At 38.6% G+C, this 18456-nt stretch overlaps 1 protein-coding gene across 2 annotated transcripts in view; it reads right to left on the reverse strand.

Annotated features, from left to right (window-relative positions):
• Positions 1–12468, reverse strand: part of LOC121859100 (torsin-1A-like) — a 29592-nt gene extending 17124 nt beyond the window's left edge. Inside the window, exon 1 of one of the 2 annotated variants that reach the window (XM_042355784.1) lies at positions 12162–12468. In XM_042355784.1, coding sequence (XP_042211718.1) covers positions 12162–12354 — 193 coding nt within the window. In that variant the 5' untranslated portion in view covers positions 12355–12468. The remainder of the gene's footprint in view (positions 1–12161) is intronic. The other variant, XM_042355783.1, reaches the window with a different exon arrangement.
• Between the last annotated feature and the right edge of the window lie 5988 nt (positions 12469–18456).

Here is an 18456-nt window from a genome sequence, read left to right on the forward strand (position 1 = left end):
GCCCCCAAATACAACCACTTAACACTGAAAAATATAATATAAAATTGTAAAAATTGTAAAAAAGTGCATAAATATGCATCTAAACCCCTGAAATAAAGAATATCATTAATATTTGTAATAAAAAAACAATAAATTAGAAAAAGAAAAATTAAATAATGTTCGTTGTAGGAGTTTCGTTCGTTATAGCATTCTCAATTTTATAGGTAAAACCGTTCGTTATAGGAATATTCGTAGTAGGATCCGTTCGTTATAGCATACCCCACGTATTAACTGTGAATATAGCAAAGAAGAATATCAACAAGAAGCGTTCTGGTGATAGAATTCCCGGTGATGATCGTAAAAGAAAGGATATAACACTTGAAGAGAAGCTCGATTTTATCAACCTCAAAATCACCCTTCTCCCCCAACAAGTAAAGTGTTACATTTACTGTATGATTTCATTATTAGATATGAATGTAACATTTATTTAGACTGTGCTATCCTTTGTGTTAGGCTAACTACTAAATTTTTTCGATTTCGAGTAATCTGCACCTAACCCCATTTTCTCCATAAGCCCTGTTATTTCTATTACGCGATTTTCTATAACACGATATTTTACAAGAACACAATTATCGCGTTATAGCAGAACTACCTGTATTACGATAATATTCTATCCTAATTGACTTGAATAAATACTACGATACCATATTTCTGAATATTTTCATTAAAATCCATCAAAATCATTTTCCTTGTCATCGTCTGCAGCACCAAACAGCTTCTCCCAGTCCTCTCCTTGAACAGGGCTAGAGGGTACGTGTTTTTCGAATCGTTTTCAGTTAAAAAACTATTACATCACACGTATATTTTACCTAAACTGCGCCTGAATGAATATATTCTCGGAAATAAAAGTAGTTTTGCTGAAACGTGATGTATTTCAATGTAAAATAGGATAAAATACATGACGAAAACAAAAGACTTTACCTAAGCTTCTGTTCTTGAGATGTTACTCGTTTTTTTAATAGTTTTCGGTTAAAATTCTGTTATATTACAATGATATTCTATTCATACTGTGCTTGATATAATACATTCACGGAAATGTAATATTTTTGCTGAAATTACGTACGTATTAAAGTGGAAAGTGGGATAAAATCGTGACGAAAACAATGACTTTCGCTTTCTTTCGTTCAAAAGATGTTGTACCGTAATCGCTTTTCGAATGGTTTAGTTAAAAAACTGTTGTATTACAATAATATTCTATCCTAATTGACTTGAATAAATACTTGAATGGAAATATACAATATTTTTGTTGAAACTACCCGCGTTTCAGTGTAAAGTGTCGTAATAATAAATGGTAAACAATTTGCCTTCGGCACTCGTGTTTCATGCACGGCGAGCCTCAGTTTATAGGACGTAGAGCGTTTTTAGTGAAGGTTTTGTTGTTCCATTACCCTCAAAAACGTGGGTCGAACTATAAACGAGGAATATCGTAAATTAACGATTTCTTGGTCAAAAAATCAGGGTCGACCTATAAACGAGGGGGGTTATAGACGAGTATATACGGTATTTACAATACAGGTAAAGGAAATTACTGTCTCTAGAACGAATGGCTCCCTGTCCCAGCCGTGAAAATGACGTCAACTTTAAAACTACCAATAGACATTCTTGGGTACATCCAGGGTGTCATCCACGAATAACCAAGAACCGCGAAGTAAAAATCCGCAACTTGGGAGGCCCCAGTACAATGTGAAGTTACTGATGTCCTCTCACAGTAAGGTTTAAAAAATAAAAAAATAAATAAAATAAAAAAATAAAAAAAACACGACGATAAAAACAACACTGATACAGTACTGTGTAATACTTGCTAAGGACAAAGCACTGTATAAGCTGAACTATGTACTGTACATCTGATTTCACCAGGAATGAATCAGAGTATTATCTAACTAGGGTATAGCTGCAGTACAAGTACAGTAGTACCCCGCTTAACGCGGTCAATAAAACCCACAGGGTACCGTGTTAAGTGAAAACCGCGCTAAGTGAACAACAGAACATATGGGATTAATTCCAATAGAAACTGGCCCGATCCCCAAACTCCACTTTTTCCGACACAATACCTATGTTCTAGTAAAAATAACATCTTAATTTTATGATGGTACATGCACACAATTAATACTTAAGAGAAATAGAGAAATACAGTCGCCAAGTTAATGTCCATTCAAATAATGGACTCAACTCCCTCCCCCTCTTCTCACACTACACTGCTGGCTCTTCCCTCTCTGAGAAATTTTTGGGGAAAACCACTAAATTTTAATAAATAATACCTCAAACTAAAGTTAGGATAATACAATTGACATTGCTGGATTCCTTGTAAGACCAGGAATATTTTGAATATAAATGTCATATATTTTGCACAAAAAATAACATATTTACTCAGAGTAAACATTATATCTAAAATTTGTATGTCTAATGCAAAATCTATGATGTTTATATTCAAAATGATCATCATATTGTAAGAATTCCAGCAATGTAAATTATATTTTGGCCGGGTAATTTGTATGAATTTTATGAGCTAAAACAGGCAGTCAGGCAGGGTGGCGGGTGGGTCGAATCTAAAAATAGCTCTCGAGCCGGACACTCACCGTGTATACGTGGAAAAAAACCCGTGTTAAGTGAAAGTTCGGCTCTGGCGAGGCACCGCGTATACGGTAAAACGCGCTAAGCGAAACCGCGTTAAGCGGGGTAATACTGTATATCATTCAGAGGTTTGAGTAATACAGGTTGACAATCCCTTATCCGAAAACATTGGGACCAGATGCATTTCGGATTTCAGAATGGTTGGGGGGTTTTTTGTAACAGCGATCAGACCACCCAGGCACAGGTCACTGACCCACATTGGGGTCTGGGGGCTAAAATATAATAATAATTATAATAATTATAATAATTATAATTATAATAATAATAATAATAATAATAATAATTCATAGGTCTAGGTCGTGTTTCTCACTTTTGATCTTTTTTTCATTCTTGTATTTTTTATTATTATTATTATTTTATTATTACAGTATTATTGTTATTATTGTTATTATTGTTATTATTGTTATTAATTTTATTATTATTATTATTGTTATCAATCTTATTTTATTTTTGTGTATTTTTTATTAAAAAATTTATTTACTATGAATAATTATTATCATTACTACGGTATTACATTTTTGCCCCCCAGGCCCCGATGTGAGTCACGGACCTGTGCCCGGGTGGGCTAATACATATATTAAAAAAAAGGTAAAAAAAAAAAAAAGATTCACGAAAAAAAATTCGGTTTTCAGAGCTTCTCGGTTTTCGGAATTTCTGATAAAGGGTTGTCAACCTGTAAATTACTGTTCTTGTGTACCTGGCTACTTTAAAGACCTAAGAAAAAAAGAGAAAGATAGGCAGAGCTTACGTAGCTAAGTACATTACCCAGGCTATTTACCATAATGAATAAACACCATCGTCATAATCGCCATTTTACAGCCATTTTCCTTGCTTGCATGGGCAATGTGCAATATGTTAACAATTTTCTCATAGGGTTCTTATCTCCGAGGTCATTTCTTACAACCTACATTTCATTACAGGTTGACAATCCTTTATCCGAAATCCTTGGGGCCAGAGGCATTTCGGTTTTCGGAATTTTTCGGTTTTCAGAATGGTTAGGTTTTATTTATTTATTTATTTATTTTTTTATTTTTTTTTTTTTTTATGTGTATTAGCCCACCCGGGTATAGATCACTGACCCACATTGGGGCCTGGGGGTCTAAAATATAATAAAAATTATAATAATAATAATAATAATAATAATAATAATAATAATAATAATCCATAGGTCTAGGTCGTGTTTCTCACTTTTGATCTTTTTTTCATTCTTGTAGTTCTTTACTGTATTATTATTTTATTATTACAGTATTATTGTTATTATTATTATTATTAATTTTATTATTATATTTTATTATTATTATTATTATTATTATTACAGTCGGCCCTTAACATACGCGGGTTTATAATACACGGATTTGCAAATATGCGGATTGCCCCGCCGGAGGAATATTCTGTACATTGAAGTAATTGAAGTACATTCAAATCGCGCGCCATTCAACTCGCGCGCGGCACCGAACACCGCCCGCTCCCGCAACCTCACACACACACGCATAGCTCTCCCTCACTCAGTCAGTCTCGCTGTAACCACGCTTGTGTTGACATCAGCATTGTAGTTGCAAAAATATTACATTTCCGTTAATGTATTATATCGAGCACAGTATGAATAGAATATCACTAATATAAGAGTATTTTAACCGAAAACTACTCAAAAAACGAGTAACATCTTGAACATCGGAAGGCATGGTAAAGTCTTTTGTTTTCATGTACTTTATCCTAATTTACATTGAAATGCATTACGTTTCAGCAAAACTACTATTTATTTCTGAGAATGTGGAAGTGTAATATTTTGCTGAAATGACGTACGTATTACAGTGGAAAGTGACGAAAGCAATGACTCGCTTTCTTTCGTTCAAAAGATGTTACCGTAATCGCTTTTCGAATGGTTTTCAGTTAAAAAACTGTTGTATTACAATAATATTCTATCCTAATTCACTTGTGATGCAACAGTTTTCTTAACTGAAAACCATTCGAAAAGCGATTACGGTAACATCTTTTGAACGAAAGAAAGCGAGTCATTGCTTTCGTCACTTTCCACTGTAATACGTACGTCATTTCAGCAAAAATATTACATTTCCGTGAATGTAGTATATCAAGCACAGTATGAATATAATATCATTGTAATATAACCGTATTTTAACCGAAAACTATTAAAAAACGAGTAACATCTCTTGAACATTGGAAGGTTAGGTAAAGTCTTTTGTTTTCGTCATGTATTTTATCCTATTTTACATTGAAATACATCACGTTTCAGCAAAACTACTATTTATTTCTGAGAATATATTCATTCAGGCACAGTTTAGGTAAAATATACTGTACATGTGCTGTAACATTTTTTTAATTGAAAATGATTCGAAAAACACGTACCCTCTAGCCCTGTTCAAGGAGAATACTGGGAGGAGCTGTTTGGTGCTTAAGACGATGACAAGGAAAATGATTTTGATGGATTCTAATGAAAATATTCAGAAAGACCCTGGCACTGTCAAGGAAAGTGGCTGCTGAAGGCTTCCGGGACATGGCAGAGGACGAGATTAGGGAGCTAATTGAAGAGCACGACACTGAGCTGACCGAGGAGGATCTACAGGAGTTAGTAGACTCAGGCAAGGAAGAGGAAGCGAAAGGGAAAGAGGATAAGGAAGAGCATCAAAAAATAACGTTGGAGAAGTTGGGGGAGATGACCAGGATTATTGAGGCACTGAAAAACCTGGCCTATAGTATGGACCCCTCCATGGTGTGTGCCCTGAAATTCATGCGAGGGATGGATGACGTTTTCGCTCCATACAAAAACATCATGGAAGAAATGAAAGAAAGAGACGACAACTCCCCATCACCATGTTCTTTGATCACCGAAGGAGAGATTTAACACCATCAATCACTGGCGGCAGTGAGGAAGCAGCTGAATCCACCGTCGCTCCCACTTCACCACTCGTTATGGAATTGAGTGACGATGAGCCCGATGACCCCCGTCCTGTCGCCGAGGATAGGTACTGTACAGTAAAGTGAAATTCTTATCTCTTTTTTTTTCAAGTTTTTCTTGCCATGTTTATTGTTTGTAAAAATGCACAGCACAGTACAGTTCAGTACTGTACATAGGAAGTGGAGGTGCAGTTATTCACAAAACATTTGTGTTCGTTGTCGGCAGTAGTGACGGGGAGGAGGCAGAGGGGGTGGAGGAGGTAGAGGAGGGAGCGGAGGGAGCGAGTTGGGAGGAGTGGTGAACCTTGGACGCGGGAGCAGGGACGAGTGGAGATGCCAGCCAGTACATTACGGGTGTATTAATTGTTTTTATAGCTATTTTTGCATTTTAATATTAAATATTGTACATTACGTTTCAACAAAACTACCATATATTTCTGAGAACATGGAAATGTAATATTTTTGCTGAAATGATGTACGTATTACAGTGGAAAGTGGGATAAAATTGTGACAAAAGCAATGACTTTCTCTTTCTTTCGTTCAAAAGATGTTACCGTAATCGCTTTTCGAATGGTTTTCAGTTGTGGGATTATAAGGCTAATGATAGGATAGAATATTATTGTAATACAGTACGAGTACAACAGTTTTTTAACTGAAAACCATTCGAAAAGCGATTACGGTAAAATCTTTTGAATAACGAAAGAAAGCGAAAGTCATTGTTTTCGTCTTTCCACTGTAATATGTACGTCATTCCAGAAAAAATATTATATTTCCATATTTATTTCCGAGAATACCTATATTCATTCAGTCACAGTTAAGGTAAAATATACTTGTGATGTAATATTTTAATGAAAATACCAGGTATTTAGAAATACGGTATCGTAGTTTTCTTTTGTTTCAAATTTAATTAACAAAGATTGATGTTTCAAATGTAATGAACAAAAATTTATGTACAGTATCTATAAATAAACTTTAAAAAATGAATACTTTATGTTTTACATCGTCCTGTGCATACCATACCATGCATTTGGCTACTTTGGGCTTGCTATGATGACGCAAGAGATCTGCCCTAGCAACTGTACCGACACTGCGTGTTTCCATTGTTTACTGGTAGTTACTGGTAAATATTTTTCAACCTAACGAAACTATTACCCGTTTAGAGGTCGACCCCCAATTTTTTGCCAAATAATTTGGTCTTAAAAACTTGAACTACACACAGGTATATACGGTAAATAAGGACATGGGGGGACCAGGTTTTTTTTGGGGGGGGGGGGCAGCACATATACGCGGATTTTTAACATCCACGGGTATCTCTGTTACGTAACCCCAGCGTATGTTAGGGCCGACTGTATTGTAATCATTATTATTTTATTTTGGTGTATAATTATTAAAATTTTATTTACTATGAATAATTATTATTATTATAATTATTATTACTATTACATTTTGCCCCCCAGGCCCCGATGTGGGTCAGTGATCTGTGCCTGGCTGGGCTAATAATCCCTGTTAAAAAAAAAAAAAAAAAAAAGCCCCACAAAAAACTTTCGGTTTTAAGAGCTTTTCGGAATTTCGGATAAAGGGTTGTCAACCTGTATTAGTCTACTTCTTGCTCTTCTCTCCTCCACATTGACTCATGCACCTCTTGACCCAACTGGTCTTTTGCATTCCCTTCACACTTCTCATGATAATACAGGTAGTGGAAAAGAAATTTGTACAGTAACAAGCAATCTGAAGAAATACAGTACAGTACTGTAGTGGATAAGTTCTGTACTTTCTTACCTCACGAAAAGTCCAAAAGGTTTGGAGGGACAATTTGCATAACATATTTTTTATATACTGTACTGTAAAATATATATTTTTTTACATCCTAAACTCTTTGTACAGTCACATGCTACAATGCCATATCCTCACTATTTTCAGCCTGGAAGTTTCATCCACAGGAATGCTTCAGAAGTAACCATTTTTAATACAGTACACAAAGCACCCGATTTTTTTTTTTTTTATAGATCATGATAATAAAAGAATATAGCTACCGTACTGTAACTATTATTAAATTTCATAATGTTATTTTGGTGATTTCAAGAAAACATGAGCAGGATTTTCTCTTGAATTGTGATTCATATGAATGAACTCTTCTACAAAAGAATGACTTACCATCTACTTCTATATTACATGATGTGTCAGAAATAAAATTAATAAATCTAACCTAGGATACGTGCGTTAGGAAGTTTTGGTTGAATAATTTTATCAACGATAAATCCATAATGTGGTAATAGAGAATTAGTTCATTTTTTCTTAAGCGTCCCTGTGGATGAAACAAAACATCCTGGATGTAAACAGTGGAGATATGGCAGTGCACATATTACTCCTTCAAATTTTGGGGGGATTTCAGGAGGTTGGAAAGCATTTACCTTCTATAGAAAAATTCTTCAAATTGGTGGTTACTGTGCAATAATCTCTTTTACTATTACAGTACTCGTCTCATGCTGATTGCACGTAAGAAACAATAATTGGTACTATTTAACGATAATAGTCCAGGTTAACCAGGTATACCTAACGAAAAATATCTATAGATGAAAACTTGTTTTTTTTACTTCAAGACTAAAGCAAATTGGCTAGATGCAGGGGTTCCCTATCTGTTGCACATTGGGAACCTCTGGAGTAGGAGATTATCACTTTTCCTTGTACTGACCACTGTCGTACATGCTAGTTAACGTAAAATCAGGCGATTCATATTACACTCCATAGCCCATGAAACATGTAGCTGTAACTTCTTTATTGAGTCCCCCAGTTGAGACATCAGTTTTCTCACCGCTTCAGTATGCCCGAGTCTTCCATTTTCTCTCAAGTACCTCAGAGACTCTGATATTTCTTAATACTGTACCTCATATCATGTTCAGAGATTTGAAATTGAGAGAGAAACAACATGTTGCATATTAAGTTAGTTATGTATGATTACAGATGAAACATTCAAGATCCTTTGTGAGTGATGTTGAAAGCTGCAACTGTATTTACTGTTAGTAAAATTGTCAAATAGATTAGAGTAGAGTCTGCCAGTAGAAGTGATGAATCCCTAACATCGTCCTTAGGGATGCCCTGAGTTTCCAACTGATACCTAAGTTAGATCATTTTGACTCCCAATCATCAGAGAATCTGATGTTTGTACATTACATGTAAAAGAGAGAGTGAAGCACCAGGTAACTGATTAACCTGGACCCTTGTTCTTAAATATTACCAATAAAATGTTCAGTAATAGTGGAGAAAATGGTTTTCACCAAAAGTTTTGAGGATTGGTTCATTTTTTCCTGATATGTTGTAAATGGGGTAAAAAGACAGCAAAAAAATTATCATATGATGGTAATAAAATATCTCCACATGTTTTGTCGGGGAAGAAATAAGTTATTTACCATAAATATGGTGTCGATTCTCCCGTGGCAACCATCACACTGGTCCACTCTGCGCAATAGGTTCCAAAACCTCTTCTATATATTTAGGATCGGAATCAGATGGTTGAGATTAAATTGCCTCACGATCACAATTCTGGTATCGTCTACTGGAAAATCCATACGTTATCGCAAGCCATATGTGTTTCTTAAGGCTCAAGACCATGTTAAAGACTTTAAATGTTATCATGGACTAATTGGAAGGTCCTGCAAGTGTCTAAAATGCAGCAAGGAAGTGACATTCAACATACATTATTTGTCTCAGTATAACAAGTGACCTCATGGGAGGCATTAGCTACTCAATATGGCTAAATAACTTTTGTTTATATGGCGAGGGGTTCGGGGGGGGGGGACAGACCCCCCTCCGATTAGGTTTTGTACATTGTTGTATCGATTTTTTTAGTATCCTGCAAATAACATCTCTAGAAATTTGGGTGCAATTCTCCAAGTTCCACCAGCAGGAGTTGTTCAATGTCGTTTATTTTTTTCCACAGATGTTCTTATCATTACAGTAAGCATTTTAAGAGGCAACATTTACTAGAACCTGATAGAACCAGACCTAGCCAACCAAAGAAACCTTCCTTATTATGAAATCTGGTACCAATGAAAGTGACTTTTGTTGAAAGCATCATGGTGTAATTTTATGTTTTCTGTAGACGTGAGAGTATGCTTGGACCAAGCGGGTTAGTTGTAAACAAACTGCAAACACTGACTCAGCAGATTTTTTTTAAAAAGTATTGACGGTAATTAATTTCTTCACATACAAAGCACGTAGACACCATTTTAGTGTCATATGATCAGTTTTTCATCATATTTTACCCCACAATTTCCCCATCCTTCATGTTCTGCCCACTACAGGTGATTTATGATCGTAGAGAAAAAAGAAAAAAGTTAGGTACTGCACTGTGATTATTGGTTTTAGTGACGCTCGTGCTTTTTATATGAAAACATATTATTCTGCTGTTTTTTGGTGTGTTTTCTTCAAATATGACCTTCATTTCCTTGGGGCATTAGTGGTTTTCAATGAAATGATGATTTTACATGTCAAAGACATATAAGAACATAAGAACATAAGAATGGAGGAAACTGCAGCGGGCCTATTGGCCCATACTGGGCAGTCCCGTTTACACCCAACCCCTATTGCTCATATGAGCATCCAACCTATGTTTGAAGCAATTCAGCGTATTCGAGTTAATGATGATATTTGGTAACTTGTTCCATTCATCCACTACTCTGTTTCTAAACCAGTGTTTACCTATTTCACGCCTAAATCTAAATTTGTCTAATTTAAAACCATTATTCTGAGTTCGCTCCTGGTTGGATAGTTTAAGTACCTTGTAATGTCCCTTTGTTTAGCCCTGCCTTCCACTTATACACCTCTATCAGGTGCCCCTCACTCTACGTCTCTCGAGGGAGTGCAAATTAAGATGCTTTAACCTGTCTCTATACTCAAGGTTCCTAATGCCCGGGATTAGTCTTGTCATTCTCCTCTGAATTCTTTCCAAGGATTCTATATCCATTCTGTAATACGGTGACCAGAACTGAACTGCGTAATCCAGGTGTGGTCTCACAAGAGCAAGATACAGTTTTAGGATGACCTCGCTAATCTTGTAACTAACACTCCTTTGTATGAACCCAAGTACTTTATTAGCCTTGTTACGAGCAAAAACACATTGTTTACTTGGCTTAAGGTTCCTACTTATCATTACTCCTAAATCTCTCTCGCAGTCGGATTTCTCTATGGCATCGTTGTTCATCTGGTATCTGGTTTCCCTGTTTACATCTCCTATACTGAGTACTTTACATTTGTCGACGTTGAATTTCATCTGCCATTTTTCAGACCATTCGAAAAATTTGTTTAGATCTTCCTGTAGTTTTGCCGAGTCCTTGTCAGATTTGATAACACGTCCTATTTTAGTGTCATCAGCAAATTTACTTATGTTGCTGTCAATGCCGATATCTATGTCGTTTATATATATAATAAATAATAATGGTCCAAGTACTGAGCCTTGGGGAACTCCACTTGTGACGTTGCTCCAATGGGACTTAGTGCCGTTAATGCTCACTCGCTGTTTCCTGTCCTGTAACCACGCCCTAATCCATTTAAGGATGTCACCTTTGATGCCAAGAGCTTCTACCTTTCTAATTAGTCTTTCGTGGGGGACTCTGTAGTTATTTATGTCCAATGTATATTTTCAGCCTTCGGGCTGCAGAACTTTTTCAATAAACCGTTAATTGTTATTGATTATTGTTATTAACCAACCAAAGAAAACCTACTTAACCTTAACTAACTTCCTAGCATCATGGCATTACATTTTTAGTGAACATGACATGAGGAGATTTGGAAGATTTTTTGTATGAATACAGTATTTACTGTAAACAATTAAACTTTCAACATCACCCGGTATATTTAAGTCATTTATGAGGGAAATATCATAGAAGAAAAATATTTTTAAATTGTCTAAACCATTGGAAAAACACATTGCTCAACTCAAGAGCCGTGGTTGGTCGAAACTACAAATTGACCAAAATACATATTATACTGTTAAGAACTGTGGAAAATTTTTTACAATATCTAACAACTCCTGCTGTTCCTCTACCTTTACTGAAGGTTCTAACGAACCGATCAGTGGTGGTGAGGATAAAAACAAAAATAAGTGATGAGCATTCATCACCTGCCTGCCACTTGATTAGGCTATGGCCCAAAACACTAAAATCAATAATCATAAGTGTTTCATGTTGAAAAACTCTGGGTATTATTGCATAAGTGGGCCCAACTCAATTACTTAATTAAAAACACATTTTTCGTATAGTTCAGACTCTGATGGGTACGAGTTGTCCAGCACCCATTAAAGTGTTTATTTAAAGGTTCAAGTTAACCTAACCTTAAACTAAATTAAACCAACCTAGCAAAACTTAACACCTACCGTGGGCGAACTTACTGATACTGAGACGGGGTCAAGCAGCTGTGAAGTCCTTTATATTAGCCGGAGTGTCTTAGAAGAGTCTGAACTATACCTAAAACGTATTTTTAATTAAGGAATTGAGTTGGGCCCATTTATGCAAATTTAAAAACCCTGTTGTAGGGGGGTTTCCCTCTTTCCTCCATTGTTACTAAAACCATCAAAAATATACCTGTCATGTTAGGTTTGACCCAATTGGCATTGTTGGAGCAACACTCATAGAAGGTGCAGCGGAGTTTGTCAAACCCAGCGTAGAGAGCAGCTCCTGCCAGCCCTACTGCTGTAGCACCGACTGACACTGAACCATCACACCTTGACAGATTCAGTATCAATAGACAGCATATGGCCATGCATCGTAACTTCATTGTTGCCGCACTAAATTATCTGAAGAGCGCTTGTCTGCCCCTGTCCATCTTCAGCTCCACACTGTTTACTGACCATGGCTGCTGGCCGAGTGACTCAATGGTGCGGTCTATGTTACGCGTTTAATATTTTTTTTCACTGAAATTGCCTTCAATTGAAATTATTTATTTTATTTTTATTTAATAGTAAACCACATAATTTCCAGAAGCAATTTATCCCTTAAAAAAGCCAATAATGTAATAAGAAGTCTGTTATAAATCGAAACAATGTCAAAGGTTATATTCTCAGACTATATACACGTATCTTTGGTTATATTATAACCTTTGGTCGAACACACAAATTTACAGTGATTGAATTTATAATTTCGACTATTTATTAGCTTAGTATGTATATAAACAATGCAAGTATGCTGGGATTTGTGTTTGAAGAAGTAAAGTTAGTTAACGCCCCTAAAACTAAAGGAACAGCTAGTGCCATGTCCAGATTGGAAATAAGTATTGAATAATAATTTATCTAATTGTGCTATGTATGCATTGTAGGCTACAGTACATTATGAATTTTCACCTAATAAAGTAATTTCAATACTATGTCTGTCCAACATCAAATGCACAGGCAAAAAAAAAAAAATAGTAATCAGAGACGTGACAGATCGCTCAAGCGGCTAATAAGCCTGTGGGGTACGGTAGTTTGTGTTCACACTCAGGATGGGTTGGAGAAAGGAAACTCACAATGTGCTCTCTATATACATGTTGTATTGGATGTACAATGCAGCTTGGTGCTGGGAAGGCAGCATGGTTACAAGCGTGATGTAGAGAGAGCTGGTTGGTGAGGGTGCTCAGAGGACAGCTTGTGGGTCGCCATGCTCGCCGGCGGGAGCGAGGACCACCAGGCAGGAGGAGGAGGAGGAAGTGTTGCTGGCTGGTTGGTGTAGGTAGAAAGAGGCAGGTCACCACGAGGTCAGGTCTTAAATAGCGGGGGTTGGCGTGGCTTAGTAGTTGACCCCCGCTCCGTGGGCGGCGCTGGTTGACCTAGACCACGAGGCATACACTGGGGAATTCGTGGGGTCGGCTACTCAGCGACAAACAGCGTTTGTAGGGGAGAAATCCACTACAAGCCGATCAGTGGCGAAGAGGATAAAAGTAAAAAGTAAAAGTTAAAGATTGTATCCGTGCATTCTTTTGGTTGGGGATCGGCTATTCGTGCGGCGATACAGTGGCAAACTGGCAACTCGTGTATCTCTCACCAACCAGGCAGGTCATCATTATCACGAACCACGGGTTGAGGTCCTGCAGTGAAGTGCAGTGCAGACCCACGTGTGAAGGGAAGGTGTTATCCAATGTAACTACCAAACGTCACAGCTTTCCTCCAGGTACTCCGATTTTCTCCTTTACTAACAATAGACAATAAAGTTCATAACAAATTAATAAAAGAATGGGTTAGATTTTTTTTTTAGATTGCCCACGAGGGGGCTAGTTTATTGGGCACCCCCTTACATCCTGTGCAAGGTGAAGCGCAGAAGCATCGGGGAAGCATGCGGAGTTCATGCTTGCCTTTATGACTTATGCATTAAGGGCGTAAAAGCCTGAAGGGTCATGGATGGGTTTTGTCAGCAAGTTACATAAAGTGACAGAATGATGAGTGTGTGGGGGGTAAATTCGCGGTACAATTTATGTTTATGGCAAAATGTGGCAGGTCCCCAATAATGTCAAGTGCCAGGTCTGTCACTAGGAGGAGGGATATCTGGTCAGGGAGGGAAGAGGTGTTGGTAACGGCTGGGGACCTGTAGGAGGAGGTCATAGGGTAAGTGAGGATGTAGTGTGAGAGTCGGTTGACCACAAAGTTTACAAACAGTGCGGCCAGGCTCAGGGTTGCCAATGTACTAGGCGTGGCGAAGTACAGTTGGGGTGGAGGTGATATGGTGTGGTGGGACAGGTACAGTGTGAGGGCGCGGGTTCCCACTCTATATCTACACCACCCTCATCTTACTTACTTCTCTTAGTCTTACTCTTACTCAGTTCCGTCACCTATTCTTTTGGTAGCATGGTCGAGGGTGTAGGCACATGGGTATGGTAATTCTGGTATCAAGTCACTTGGATGGAAATAAAGGTAAAATACGGTGGGAGAAAGGAATACACCTAAAGTACTCTAAAAACAAGTTTATTAATATACAATCAATGGGGAAAGATAGTGTATTAATCATGTAACTACCAGGCTCACCTCCTGGGCTTATTGCAGACTCAGTACTTACTCAACATACTCGTAAATAATTAAACTAGCATATACAGGGGTCCACTACCCGACATGGGATAATTATTTCCATCTAATTATCCCTAACATACATGTCACAACCCTCTCTGTGGACATACACTTCCAAGGAGCAACCCAGGGTAGAACACTAGGGCTCACGACTGTTGTTATTGTGGGGTAGCCAGACACATGGCGGGTCTGGGGTCTGGCCCAACGAAGCCGTGGGGCACATTAATCAGGCCGCATCGGTGCCATCGTTTCATATATGATCCCTGTTGGTCATCTACTACATCCGGGGCCGTTGTTGAATGGTTGTAAGAATCACAATGGGATCTGGAGAAACATTGAAGCAGCGTCAGGGAGCATGACAACACAAACAACTCTCTTGTCTAGACGACAGACGTATTTACGTTATATTACTTCTACACTGGGTGAATGACAATTCAACTGTTAAATCATGAACACTGGTGAACACTGATATTCACTACAATTGACTGAATTAACTGAATGGCTACACAAAACATACCTGGAGAAACATTGAAGCAGCGTCAGGGAGCGCTCTCCCTGGCTCGTCTTGGGGTATATATACCCCTGAGTTGCCAGTGATCGCTACTCACGCAATGACAATAATTACAAACAAACTAACTGTTACTCATTCAAAGATGACCCTCAGTTGACAAAGGTCTGGCGAATTACTTGAGTGGATTTACACAGACTAATACAAGATTGAGCTTCCCAGGAGAAAGTGGAATAACAACGCATTGATAACTGTCTTCACAAAGGCGGGACTCTGGAAGGGAACACAAGTGTAGCGTGTATGGGGAAAAAACACGTCTTCTCAGGGGTCGCTAACTCACTCATGTTTTGCTGGCGTGGAGTTTAATAAGAATCATTAGTTAAATAGATCAGCAGTCAACGTGACCATGACAACAATTGTGGCGTACTGTATGTGGCCGGTTGTCAATTCTCTTTAGTTGTCTATTGTCTCTTTGTATGGGCACACAAACGTACGTACATGTAGATATATCTCACTCAGGAATGAGGTAGAATAGCAACTCACAATGAGTTTTCTGTATATATATATATATATATATATATATATATATATATATATATATATATATATATATATATATATATATATATATATATATATATATATATATATATAGTTGTACAGTGCAGTGCTAAGGAGTTACTAGGTGAGGAGTAACTTGCTCAGAGGTCCTGTAGGGCGAGGAGCTTTCTGAGGGAGCAGGGTGATGAGGCGCTGGAGAGAGATCTTGCTGGTCCAGTAGGTCAGAGTACAATTGTCTCCCTGGCCAGCCACGGCCATATTTATACAATTTAGAAACATCAGGATTTGGGGTGCGCGTAGCGTGAGAGCCAATCACAGAGGAGGAGGCCAGGAATCCCTGGCACTCTGGTCCTAGCGTTGCTACGTGTGCGTCCGCACTGGAGAGTAGGTCTACCAGCATCGCTGGCTGTACGCTGATTGGCTGGTAGGCGCGCGAGAGCTCAGTCGTCACTTGTAGGGGATGGGGTCCACTACACAGTAAGGGTGGAGGGAGGCACATAGGCGTTGACAATATTGAGGGACATACCTTTTAGTGTGATTGTGATGGCGTGTGCGTCGACATGCCGGTGGGGTATGGGTAGCCGGGGGTGGTGTCCTCAGGTCCAATAGGTAGCCCTGGTGGAGACAGCACAGACACAGTAGCGGGCGCAGCTTGCGGTGGGCGGAGGACAGGTTGAGGCACCATGTGTCATGAAGATGAGGCAGGACTTCGCTCGGGGCAGCAGGACACACCAGGGCAGACCTGGTAGGCACTACACCAGTAGTGAAGGCCGCCGGCGGTGGAGTAGGCCGTGAGCAGGGGGTCTACCAGCTTGTGTCAAACCAGAAGAGAGGAGTGACTGGGTGGCAACAGAGGGCAAGAGTAGGTCGGAGATGGTGGAACAGAGTGTAACGAAGAGTTTTTCAATACGGTTGGTAAATTCTTGGAAGAGGGACATGATCTGTGTCATGTCACTGGAGGGGCGGGACGCCGGTGGGAGCACAAGGCCTGACAGTGTAATGACCACAGTCATACATGTCAGTTAACGTAAAATCAGACGATTCATATTACGCTCAATAGCCCACAAAACATGTAGCTATGCCTTCTTTATTGAGTCTCCCATCTGAGGCATCCGTTTTCTCATCGCTTCAAGACGCGAGTCCTGAAACCAACCTCTATATAAAGTGAATTTGAATATGAGAGAGGACACCATTGTTTTGAGTCAACTTAGAGATGTCTGATTACAGTTAAAGCATACAAGATCCTTTGTGAGTGATGTTGAAAACTTTAACTATCTTTATTGTTAGTAACATTTCTTCACTTAAGAAATGTTCATGACTTAGATCATAAAAAAGAAAAAACATCCTTAAAACTTACCTGAACGTGACAATTGGGGTCTGAAGAGGCCATCCTTTCTACTACCTCTGACTGCAGCGATGAGTTTGAAGGTAGTGACATCATTGCAAATGGCAGCCTTGTTTCTAGAGAAATAATGTTATCTCGACTATTACCATATAGCAGGACTTTAAACTTTTATTACAAATTATATGCACTGTATCACTCTACAAACGTGGCAGAGTGTACTTCTCGTGTTTGCCCAGAACCGTCAACTCGTCCATTGTTTTGATATCTACACGATTTGTGCAGATAATAAGTTATTACACTGTGTAATTTCTAGAGAAATATTATACTGTACAGGTATTTATTGTATGGACGATGAATAGTAACTGCATATGCCTGATTATTGAAATAAATATCCTAACCTTTAATAGTGTCATAAATATCCTTCAGATTATTGTTGTTACCTTTGACTGCTTCAAATATGAACATTAATTGGTTGGCCATCACATACCTTCACTAGAATATAAAAAAGTGGTATAGTAGTTATGTAACATGGTTTACCAAATTATGATGATCTTTATACAGTTGTCATGGGTTGCGTTGGGCCTCCCGCACAACCCATCCCAAATGTTTGTTTACGGTAGAGATAAGGTAACCGGCCAGCCATGACTGGGACATGTAGGGGGGGGCAGGCCAGTGAGACAGTGGTGTACTGTTCATCACTTCACGCCTCAAAAAAACCACTTTAGCCAGTGGGCTTTAGACCTTGGGCTAGAGAAGACCTCCTGCTCCGCGGACTTAAGATCAGGGGCCATACAGTCCTACCAGTGCTACGGGTCTGTGTGTGCAAATCCCCGAGATTTTTTTGTTAAGTCCAGCGACAAGTTAACACATCCTGTAAAGGAAGTGATCAATGGTGAGGGCCTGTTTGCTACAAGAGCACTCCAGGCCGGCCTAATAGATCTAAACGATTAATTCACCAGGTTGACAAACTCTCCCTTATAACTTACGGTACTGTGGCGTGAATGTGAGTGACTGACCTATCCATGCAAATTATAAGTCCAGTGTATGGAATTGTGCCAAATAAACGTAAGTGCAATCATCTGCCCGTATCTGTGATCCCTCTATTATCATTATTACCAAGGGTAATGACTCATTGGTTATGACAAAGTATAACCAATAACTTAGATGGATGTTGGAAGTTAGTGGAATTCACTAAATCATCATTTATCAAGTACATAATGCATTGGGCGCCGGAAGCAGAGCAAAATTCTACGTAGTGATACACCATAATCTCTTGGGTGAGTAACCAGTGTAAAGGTATCCGAGTTCTACGGTAAGAAAGCCACTTTCCTGCACTTAAAACGTAACAATTGGCGCCCGAACAGGGACCCAGACCGTGGATGATTGCACAATTGTATCGCCACACCTACACCATGTCAGCTCGTGCAGCGGCTT

This window comes from Homarus americanus, unplaced genomic scaffold (genome assembly GCF_018991925.1).
Source record: "Homarus americanus isolate GMGI-L3 unplaced genomic scaffold, GMGI_Hamer_2.0 scaffold50924, whole genome shotgun sequence".
NCBI lineage: Eukaryota > Metazoa > Arthropoda > Malacostraca > Decapoda > Nephropidae > Homarus > Homarus americanus.